This window comes from Pteropus alecto, unplaced genomic scaffold, assembly GCF_000325575.1.
Source record: "Pteropus alecto unplaced genomic scaffold, ASM32557v1 scaffold24, whole genome shotgun sequence".
NCBI classification, from domain to species: domain Eukaryota; kingdom Metazoa; phylum Chordata; class Mammalia; order Chiroptera; family Pteropodidae; genus Pteropus; species Pteropus alecto.
This window is the reverse complement of record NW_006439192.1, coordinates 28050085-28062301: the sequence shown is the minus strand read 5'-3', so window position 1 is coordinate 28062301 and position 12217 is coordinate 28050085. Positions and strand designations below refer to the sequence as shown.

The window sequence follows — 12217 nt, the reverse complement described above, 5'->3', positions numbered from 1 at the left end:
TAATAATATATATATATGAATAAAATAGCAATAACTATATATCAACAATTACTTTAAATGTAAATGGATTAAATGCTCCAATTAAAAGACATAGCATGACTGAATGGATAAGAAAATAATACCCTACATATGCTGCCTACAAGAGACTCACTTGAGACCAAAAAACATGCACAGACTGAAAGTAGAGAAACAAAAAAAAGACATTTAATGAAAATAAAAACAACAACAAAAAAATCTGGGATAGCAATACTTATACCAGATAAAATAGACTTTAAAACAAAGGCTATAACAAGAGACAAAGAAGGACTCAATAATCCCACTTCTGGGTATTGATCCGAAGAAACCCAAAATACTACTTCGAAGCGGCATGTGAATCCCTATGTTCATTGCAGAATTATTTACAATAGCCAAGATATTGAGGCAACCTGAGTATCCATCAGTGGATGAATGGATAAAGAAGAGGTGGTATATATATACAATGGAATATTTCTTAGCCATACCAAAGAAATCTTGCCACCTGCAACATGGATGGACCTAGAGGGTATTGTACTGAGTGGAGTAAGTCAGAGAAAGACAAATGTTATATGATTCACTTATATGTGGAATCTAGAGACCAAGATGAACGAACAAATAAAACAGAAACAAGCTCATATATATAAGAGAACATTCTGATGGTTGTCAGATTGGGGGGAATGCATGAAGAGGGAGGGGATTAAGAAGTACAAATTAGTAGTTAACAAAATAGTTATGGGGATATGGAGTACAGCATGGAGAATATAGTCAGTAGTATTTTAATAACTATGTGGAATGTCAGATGGATACTGGGTTATCGGGGTGATCTCTTTGTAAGTTATGTAAACGTCTAATCAATGTTGTACACGAGAAAATAACATAGTAATGTACGTCAACTATAAATGAAAAAAAAAAAAAGAAATCAATATACAGTTAACAAATACGTAGAAGAGAAGAGAAGATGCATTTCTTTTTTACCTGGTCCAAATGCCTGTCTCTCATGAGTTCATATTCATTTTGCAATGTGTGCTGGAAAAGGGTCCAGATGATATGTTCTAGCTCTGGGTGGTCAGACAGAAGGCGCGCACACAGAGTATTTAGTCGAAGATATGCTAGTCGGTACACTGAAGAAACAAGGGGAATCAGTAATATTTACTGTTTATTTTGAATTATCAATGGATTTTTTAAAACATTAAATTGCTATAACCATAATGCTGTTAAATAGCATTTTAACAATAACCTCACCTCCACCACTATTTTTCTTATGAATAAATGATTCCTAGTCTTAGCATAGTGTTAGGTACATTGATGGCAAAATAATACTTGCTGAATTAATTATTACGGCATGAAACTGAGGCAGAGTGCAAGGTAGAGGAAGAAAGATCATAAGATATTATGCATTCAGACAAACGAAATCGGGTTTGTTTCAGTCCATTGGTAGTCACTCATTACAGATGTTGGAAATTCTCACTATCAATATTAAAGAGGGAACAAATTTTTTAAAAAAATAATGGAATTTCCAGTGTCTGTTAATTTTACCAATACTAAAAACAAAAAACAAATAATGTATTCCTCTATAAAAAACCAGTAGAGCACATTGTTAAAAAATGACAGACTTGTACTACTAAGTGGTAACATGACTGCGATATGAACTTTACTTAAAGAGTATTTAAAAATACTATTAGAATACAGATTTAGAGAAAAGGAATCCACAAAATTAAATTTTCCTCCATCTACTATAACTATAAACACCCTTGGTTTAAATGTACCTTTAAAAGATTTGCATAAGGTAATCAAAATTTTTTAGTTAACAATTTATCCCAGTGGTTTTCAAATTTCAGCATGCATCAGACTTGTCAGATTTTTTTGGCCTCATCCTAGAGTTTCTACAACTTTCTAGATGAATTGAATTCTGCTGGCTGGGGACCACACTTTGGAACCACTGCTCTTGTAAGGGCTGTCTTACGATATACCTATAAAGCTCAGTATTATTTCTGACTTGAAAAAAATAGAAAAAAAGATTTATCACTGAGGCATAAAGATATAAAGTGGACTTGCCCAAGGTCATACCTAGTAAGCAGAAGAACCATGATTTTGACCCAGTGGGCCTGGTTGCAGAGTCCATACTCTTGAAAGTAATCATCTACTAACCTTTTTTGTAAAAGAGTGAAAGGGAGGTAGATTTCAATGGCTTCTGAGTCTGGAAGGCTGAGGTTGCTTGTGCCTCTGCATTTGCAGTAGAATTAACACGTGTAGTTGACCCTTTTTTCTTTGGGGATCTTACAGGAGAAAGATACCTAGATATATTCAAAGGAAAAGTCTTCATGTGCAGTTTGCTAAAAACCTCTCTTCTCTTGCTCTCTCTCACCCTCTCTCTCTTTCTCTTTCACACAGACACACACACATGGCTGTATACAAGCATCCAAACACACCTTATCTATTTAATCTGTTATTCTATACCAAATTCTTTGAGCAAGCTTAATAGGAAAACTAAGCTTGTTGTTATCATTTCTAACCCTACTTTAATAAGTGGCTTTTCCTGGGAATCACTGCCTTATTAAAAGCTAGATAGTATATATGTTCGATTTAAAAAATTATAGCAGAATTGAGATAATAAAATTACTCCAGCTTAAAAGAACAAATCATTGGTACAAAAACAGTATTGTCGTATTTCTTTCTCTTCTTAAAAGTGCTTCATTGATAACTCAGGTTCATATATATGTAAGACTTAAGTTACACATATATATACACCCATCTAAGTTATTTAGTATAGAACTCTATTAATTAATACTTTAGAGAATATTATCAAGGCAGATTTACACTGAATACTAAATATGTCAGACATTAATCAAGGCAGAGATATCGGTAAATCTTATCTCTCAATTTCTGACATTTTTACTGCTCTATGTTGCCCTTTATTTTACGGGATAATCCAGGTCTACTTTCTAATTTTGTTATAGTAGCTGAGAAATGATTTTGAGCAGGAAGCAGGATTTGCATCTTACTATGGATGTTTCTACTACATGTGGTATATTATAACTAGTACACTAGGAAAAGGGAATCGCCATCATAATGACTTATTTCATAAGTACCAGGGTTTAGACTACTATCAACTTTGGTTTTCCTTTCAATACACTACAAAATATTGTAGACTCACTTAATTTTGGCAGAAGTTAGTCTCCTTTGAGTTCTAAATACAAATATGCAATTACCTATTGGACTTCAGTACTTGAATCTCAAAGCGGAGCTCTTGATTTCTTCTCCGTTATTCCCACCTCAATAAATAGCTCTACATTATATCCAGCTTCTTAAGTTAAAACCTAGGAGTTATTTTTAACTATTATTATTTCTCTTTTCCTAGTTCTTTAAACCCAATGAAAAACCAACTCCTATTAAATCTTCCTCTAAAATACAGCCAAGATCTTTCCATTTCCTTTTATCTCTACTAATATATCTTAGACTAAGTCACTTACATCTCTCACTTGAACTACTGAAATCAACTCCAAACTGGTCTTCGTACTTTCTTCCTTGCCCTGTTCCTTCCCTTCCTCCAACCGCACCTGCAGTTTAAATAGCAGCCAGAACGTGGCCCTTTAAAAATACAAATTATAGCAATTGTACCCCTGCTTAAAACCTTAATACCCTTCTAAAGTCCAAATTTCTACCTATGGCTTCTGGGAACCTACAATGTATAGCCCTAATTTGCCTCTCCAATCTCGTCTTGTACTATTTTCCTCTTCTTTCTGTTCCTCAGACCAGCTAAGTTTCATCTGTTCTAGGGCCACTGCACTTGCTATTTGCTCTGCCTGAAATGCACATGCAGATTTTTGCCTCGCCAGCCTTCACTTGTCCTTAAGGTCTCAGGTCAAATATCATTTCACCAGAGAAAGCTCCCCTAAACATTCTATCACTCTGTTTCTCTCTTTCACATTACTTTTAATTATTTCCATTACAGAACTATTATACTCTACAATTGCCTTACGTATTAGTTTACTCATTCACTGTCTATTTCCTTCCTCCAGAAAGTAAGCTCTATGAGGAGAAGGACCTAGTCCATCTTACTCGCCTTTGTATTCCTACTGCCTGGGACACTTCCTGAGACTTAACAGGCAACTGCTTATTGAATTAAAGAAAAAGATAAGGCTTAACTTATTTAATGGTATTACCTAGCAAACAAATTTATATGTGAAGTCAGAGGCTCCACATGCTAGAAATACTTTGGGACAAGTTAGCATGGAAATGACATCTCTGGAAAATATAGTCCCTGCAATAATCGTAGAATACTGTAATGTCAATTCCTACACAGCATTAAACAAAAACAGTAACACTAGCACATTTTCATGAAAGGTAGTGTAGCTAGAAAGTTTAAGAGCATGGGCGTTGGTGTCAGGTTGCTTGGGTTTGATTTCTGCTAACTTTTGGCAAGTTACCTTATTTCTCTAATTCCTATTTATAGATAACTGAGGTTGACAGCAGTATCTACTACCTTATAGGTTGTTATGAAGATTAAAAAAAAAGAATCTGAAGTATTAGGCAACTGTTCGAAACACAGTGAACCCTCAATAAATGTTAGCTATTGCTTTCTTCTTCCATCATCATATACAATAACCAACTGTTTCACTCCTTTATCCCATCCCACTCCCTATGCCTGTCCTACACTTCACTCCAAATGCACTGATCTAAACTCCCTGAAAAATGTTTCCTACTTTTACTGGCTGCTATGCTTTGGGATTCATGTCATTTCTGCCTCTTAGAACACTTTTTTGTCTCCTTCTTCCTCTCCAGTTTCCATGTTGAAATCCTAGTCCATCTTTAAGTCCTATCTAAATTGCCATCTCTGCCATGAAAACTGCCCTCATTACATCAAACCTGAGTGATTTTGGTAGCACTTAGGCCTTTATTTGGATCATGTATCTTATATTTCTGCTTCTTGAAAGCAGGAATAATGTCTTATTCAAAATTCTACTCCCTACAGCTCTGTATAATACCTTGTATTATGCTATGCTCAAAATTGATTTGCAGGTAGAATGGATAACATAACATATATTTTACTTACATATCTGCTGCAGTATGATTATTCTGAAGAGAAAGGTTGAGAGTACAAGCAGATTCAAGGTGATCAGCTGGTCCTTCTCGGTCCTTCACTTGTTTAATAAGATCGAATAAAGGTGAATTCTATGTGAAAGAAGATGACATTAAGACAACATTGGTAAGTATGATTTTCCCATGTGCACAGCAAAATCATATTATTTGACATAAATTTAGTCACGATTGATAGCAGCAATTTAGAAGTCAAAATGAGATCTTTTTTCCACTTTAAAAATACCAATTGCCAATTTTCATACTATACACAAAATGAAGGAATAGGAAAATGTATATCTTTAAATATTTATATTAGAAAAAAAAATTAAAGTTAGGTAAAAAGACACATAAAATACCCAGAAAAGATAGAAGGAAATAATAAAAATATGAAGAGAATTTAATGAAACTGGAAAAAAAGACAAAATATAATTTGATCAATGAAGCTAATAATTGGTTCTTTGAAATAACTAGTAAAATTAAATAAACCTCCAGTCAGATTGAGAAAAAGAGACCGATAAACAGTATTAGGAACAAAAATTGGGATCATCATCACAAGATTAGAAAGATAATAGGTAATTATTGTGAATAATTTTATGTCAATAAATTGGGAAATTTATACTAAGTGGAAAATTCCACAAAAATATAAATTAACAAAACTCAGTAAAAGAGAAATAACCTCAATAGGCCTACAAATTATTAAAGAATTTAAATCAGCAATTATAATCTTCCCACAAAGGAAAACACCAAGCACCTTTGGTTTTACCAGTGATCTCTACCATACATTTAAGGAACAGATAATTCCACTTTTACTCAAACTCTTCCGAGAATGAAAAAAGGAGAAACAATCTCCATCTCATTTCATGAAGCTAGTACAGTGATACTAAAACCTGTCAAGGACATTACAGAAAGGTATGTTATAGCCCATTCTCACTCATGAACAGAAATATAAAAATCCTAAGCGAGAAATATTCACAACCCAAATCAGCAGTGTTAAAAAGAGAATATATCATTACCAAGTTTATTCAGGTTGATTCAACATTAGAAAATCTATAATGCAATTCACCTCACTAATAAATCTAAGATGAAAAGTCTTATGAAAATCAATGCAAAAAAGTTTCCATCTTAAAAGCCATCTGTAATTAAAAATAAAAAGAGAAAGAAAATTCTTGGTAAACCAGAAACAGAAGGGTATTATCAAATTTGATAAATGACATATACAAACAAAAAAACCTCTATGTAAACATCATAAGTAACAGTGAAATATTAAAAGAATTCCCCTTAAAAACTCAGAGACCAGAGTAAATGCCCACTATCATGCTTTCTATACATTCTACTTGAGGTTCCAGACAGCTCAGTAAGACATGGAAAAGAGATAAAAGATCAAAGGATTGGAAAAAAAGAAACAACAAAAAGGCCATTATTCTTAGATGATTTGATTGAAAATAAAACTGAAAAGGATCTACAGAGAAATTATTAGAATAACCGAGATTAGCAAGGTTACTGTTATGAAATCAATATGAAAATTATATTTCTATATACCAAGCAAAACACAAATGAAAGAACAGCAGTAAGAACCATTAAAACATTAATTCAAAAACTAATTTTCTGGAGGTGACTATCTGCAAGTCCATAAAAAGGGGGAGGGGACTTATGTATTCTACTCTTTAAAAGTGCTCGAACTAAGGGCAAGAAAATAGATTGCCAAGATGCTGGGTTTATATCAAAAGCTGGGAAGTGGTGCATCAGAAGTAAAAATATAAAGCACTATAGAATATAAATAGATTTTGTGAAAATATGAAGAATGTCCTGTTCAACAAAATGTTGGAATAATTAGCTAGAAATTTGAATAACAAATTATACCTTCATACTATACAGAAAATTAGTTACATTAAAAAACAAAATTGAAAAAGTGTTAGAAGTAAATACAAGATAATAATTTTATAACTTTTTGATAAGGAAAGATTTTGTAGGATTGGCCCAAACCTAGAAATCATTAAAAAGATGAACCAATTTGACTACTTAGAAATTAAAAATTCCTGTATGACTAAAACCACAATAAACTAAGTTAAACTAAATCTTTAAAAAATAAACAACACTGGTTTATTCTACAATCTCCATAATGTAATTTCTGTTGTCGAGTCATTCTTTTCTGTACTCATTAAGGGCACTATGAAATACAATCTAAGTAACTGCTTTCACCTGAGCAAAGTAACGCTAACACTACCAGCTAATGAATGTATATCTACTCGTTTTGTTTTCCAGCCATTGACAAATTGAATACCTTTATTTAATTGAAAAAGTATAGGTGTGAATCCACGTATATTCAAAAGGAGTGGACTAATCCCATTTTTCTCCCAAACAAAGACATTTTAGGAGACCCTGAGACCAATGAAGATATGCAAGTAGGCAATTTACTTTCTCTTCAGGTACGGTTTAACTCACAGATACTTTACCTGGTTGTGCTTCAGTTAACACAATGACTGTATGAACTTGGACAAGTTGCTTAACCTTGTTATAACTCACCTTTCTCAACTGTAAAGTGGAGATACTAATGACAATAATAGTAACCTAAATCATAGTATATTGTGATAATTAAGTGAGTTAATACATGCTAAGCATTTAGAACAGCGCCTGGCATAGAGTAACTGCTATGTTAATTATTTGATATTATTATGGTTGTTATTCTTACTTATACATATATATTCCTTTATACAAAGGACAGTGTATTTGTTCAAATGTACGAATGTATGTATGCCTAGTTATACATCTACCCATCCACCCAATATTTGTTTATGTCTATTGTGTAACAGGCCCTATGCTAAGAAACAGGAACATAAAGACAAATAATCCTCTGGTTGTCAGATACTAACAGACCTGAAGGACCACTTCAGAAGTATCTGTTCTCTTCCACCTTAGTCGACATGTTCATTTAATGTCTATGTGTAAAATAAACTTTCATCATCTTCTACCACTGAAAAAAGTCCTGTTCCTCCCTAGTTTTTTCCATATCTTATCACTCCTTATGTCCAGTTGCCCAAAGCAAACAGGAGTCATCTTTAATTATTCTTTTCCTCATGTTCCACTATCCAATTCAGGAAGGTCATGTTGGCCCTAAGTTCAAAATAGATCCAAGTTGAACTTCTTTTCACCATTTCTAACACTAGTAGAGTCTAAGCCATTATTATTTTTTGTCTGTACTACCACAAAAGCAGCCTATCGATTGGTTTTCATACTTCTACTCCTGCTGCCTCTGAGCTCTCCTCAACAGAGCTAATAAGCTACTTCTCCACACACTCTTCCTACTCAAAACCCTCCAATGTCTTCCAATCACATTAAATGGTGAGAGGAGGCTGTGCTTTGAGAGGAGTAGAGGTCAGAGGTCTCCCAAAAGATAAAAGAGCATGTGCTAAGAAACTGGTGTTCTTTCAGGAAAAAGATGCTGCTGGTACTAAAGTTGTGGTGCACTAGAAAAAGGTAGAAAGATACCTGACTATGCTGAATCTTAAAGATCATGCTAAAAAGTTTGAATAGTCTAACAGAAATGGGACATTGATTACAATATAAATTATGGAGTAGAAAATTTTCTTGTCATAAATCATTAATGTAGAGATAGCTAGTTTGATTGTTTCTTACTCTCTATTATATTCCTAGCACAGAATTGGGGTCCCAGAGATATTTGCTAAATAAGTAAATGACTTGCTATATTGCTTTGAGAAATGTATTCCAAGTGACAGAGCTCACCATATCCATATTGCCTTAACTCTGTTACAAGTAACACAATTTTCTATCAATTTCCAACTTCCTGGATCCCATATGTGTGAAGAATATGCCAGGCAGGTGTGATATCAGGCCCAATGACAGCAAACAACTTTAGAATTGTCTGCATATAACTCAGGAATTAATTCTATTAATCTGTGATATTCAAAAAAGAAAACTCTACTATATAACTTAAGTTTTTAACTACACAGTAGGCAAAACTGAAAATATAAAATTACCAATATACTCTGGGTTATTTTTATTTCAGCAGTTGTATGTCATCAACGAAAATGTCTGAGCCTATAGTCTAGCAAGACAAAAATGTCTGTAAATGGTATAAACCAGGGTCAAGACTAAGGTAAAGTATTCAAAATTTAAGGAGGCATTTACTCTTTTTCGTATGATGTTGGTATGAAATTTACCCTTTGGGCACTGAACGCTAAGTTAATAATGAAAGTTAGTTAATTTAAGATACCCTTGGCAAAATGGAATAATCTGTTTATTAGTTTCATGGTTAACTTAGACAAGATTTAAAGCACTTTCAATTTCCAAAGGTTTTTTCAAATGTATTATCTCATTTAATCTTCAAAATAAACCTGTTTTATTACTTAAATATTATCACTATGCATTTTATGGATCAGAAAATTTAGCTGTTTTAATAAATTATGTTTGAATATTATATTATACACTAAAAATACTTTGAGAGTGAGATAATATTTGAGGTTTCTAAATATAAAAACCAACTCTTCTAAGCTATTTTTAAAAAATAATAAAAAAACCCAGAATAGCTTCCTAGAACTAGTTAAGTATTAGAATAGCTATGACTTTTTATTGCAAATATTTTATTAATTTAACTTTTTTCCATCTTTCTCAAAAGAATTTACTGAAAAAGAAATAAACATCTGTTATTAGTAAAACTAGCTATCATATAGCAAATGGTTATAATGTGTGTACATTTAGTTTTCACAAAAACTCTTATGATGTAGTATATTGTCTCCACTTAACAAATGGGGAAAATGAAGCTAACAGGTGGCAAAACAGGGATTTAAACTTATGCAGTCAGGGCCTACAGTCTGAGCACTTAACCCACTGTAACTATACTATAATTTTAATTAATTTCTTAGTAACATAAGCAGCAACAATTAAACAAGTAAGTAAATTAATTTTACCAAGGCTAATCATGGTATTACACACTATTTAATAGAGCCGAATGTTCTTAATAATCATTCTTCTAGCAGGAAAAACAACACAAAGCCATAATTATTTAATCCTAGATGACTATCTCCAACTTCTGCAATATTTAACATAATTTACCAAATAATGAAAGCTTATACAAAATATTATTTTTCTCTTCCAGAGTAAAAAACTCTGGTAAAATAAAACATCTGGTGAAATATATAATTACCATATTATATGTTAAATATGTAATTTATATTAATATATTATTAATTACAAACAATTATATATTGGTATATTTTATAAGTTATAATTAAGTGTATTTATAAATTAGTTACAAATTATAATTATCAATTCTATTAATAATTATTGATATATTTAAATAAATACAAAATATAACAATGAACTATGATTCTGACAATTTATATAACCAGGACTGAACAATGTTGAGTTTGCAATACTGCTGTGAAAAACAAACAAGTTAAACTTTAGAAATTAAGCAAAACAAGTCTCAAATTCTAAGTAGATTTTCATTAAGTGATCATTTTAAAGCAATTTTTAAAAATCTCTCAAAACTGTAATCCTTTTGTTAAATTATAAACTAAAAGCAAATATTTTTAAAAACTTGAAAATATTATGTGATATTGGATATTTAAGTATTTTTTTAAAATGTAACTCATACAATAAATGTGTATGTGTTGCATCTTCTGCTTATTTTAAAATATCATCTAAAGGAAGGAATTCCTAAGTCAAAATTAGCCAAGATTTCTAAAACTGGGTCAGGGTTTACTTGAGGATATTTGACATATTTGCTCTGGGTAGGCAGCTCCACGGAAGATGACAAAATTCATACAATTAAAGATAGCCACTTTTCTAAATGAGGTATTACAGGAGTCAAAACTCCATCCCCCTAAGTACTACCCTCAATGGCCACAGGGAGTATATCCAAGGAGGCCTTCTTCCTTTCTAAGAGTCACGATAAAACCTTGTTGAAGAGTCATTATTTGTAAAGTTTACCCTAGTACTGTGGGAAAGTTACTGTTCCTAATCCAAAGAAAAGATCTTACTTTAACCAAAAAGATGAGACAAGAATATCTATAACAAATATTTGCAAAATGAAAATTCATTTAACAGGAGGAATACTAAAAGGGAACGAATATAGTATGAGAAACAGACATTAAAAGAGGAACAGAATGTGGAAGTTCATGAAAGGAATCTAGGATATCTGAATACAACTAAAGTTCAAGGATATCTTGCCAAATTCTGAAGGAAGATAGGTTATGACTGAACAGAAAAGCACAAGAAAGATAGATTGGAATTCAAAAGTGAGAATACACGCTTACCCTGCTGAAATGAGGAATCATCAAATTGTCTATTAATATTGCTGATGACTAGGATTTATAAAGAAGTAAAAAATAAAAACAAAACATATCCTGTGATTAAATGATCACGAAGTCTTTTTCCTCAATCAACTCCTGCCTCTTAACCAGGGCCTCTATACCAGATAATCAAAAACACCAGATTTTTGCCTATGAGAATCTAACTAGTACCATTTACCCATGATATATTGTCCCATGACAGCAAATTTTTTGGCAGGTTTAACATAGTCATAGTGCCAAAGTTTTGTGTCAAAATTGTTTAATTGACCATTGTATAATTTTCAAGAAAGTAAAACTTAGAAACTGAAGCCAACATTATTAAAAGATTTCACTGGTTTGGGGCTTTGTTGTTTCTACTTTTAAGTGGACCTACTCTGAGTTTCCAGAATTTCATAATCCTTAAATTCTGAAACTGATGAAATCTGAGTCAGTAGGAGTAGGCTTATTAGCTGTGCCTAGGGTCCTAGCAATCAGTTTTTGCTTATATGTTCATTACTATTTCTATACCTGCTTTGGTTTTGAAAAGCCCTTGGCCATTCTTGCCCTGGAGTCTTAAAATCAAGGTTGATCAGCCATAGATACAATAGTGACTTGATATATAAAGATAAAAGAAGGTTCTTCTGGCACAATTTAGTTTTAGCACATCAGTATAGCCATGAAAAGTTGATTTTTGTACTTAATTTCAATGAAAAAAAATCTACAAATTAACTATGAAATTAAAAAAAATTGACTATTAAAATATTATACTAAAAGTTGTGCAAACAAGCATTGTTAGTGTGGTATGTCTTCAAGTGCTGAAGCAGTTCAGAAAC

General features: G+C 32.3%; 1 protein-coding gene across 1 annotated transcript in view; it reads right to left on the bottom strand.

Moving 5' to 3' along the window:
* RB1 (RB transcriptional corepressor 1) overlaps positions 1–12217 on the bottom strand; it is a 127726-nt gene that overhangs the window by 13719 nt on the left and 101790 nt on the right. Inside the window, exons 18-20 of the mRNA XM_006916443.3 lie at positions 5069–5187; positions 2164–2309; positions 991–1136 (exon numbers count right to left, since the gene is read on the bottom strand). Coding sequence (XP_006916505.1) covers positions 991–1136; positions 2164–2309; positions 5069–5187 — 411 coding nt within the window. The remainder of the gene's footprint in view (positions 1–990; positions 1137–2163; positions 2310–5068; positions 5188–12217) is intronic.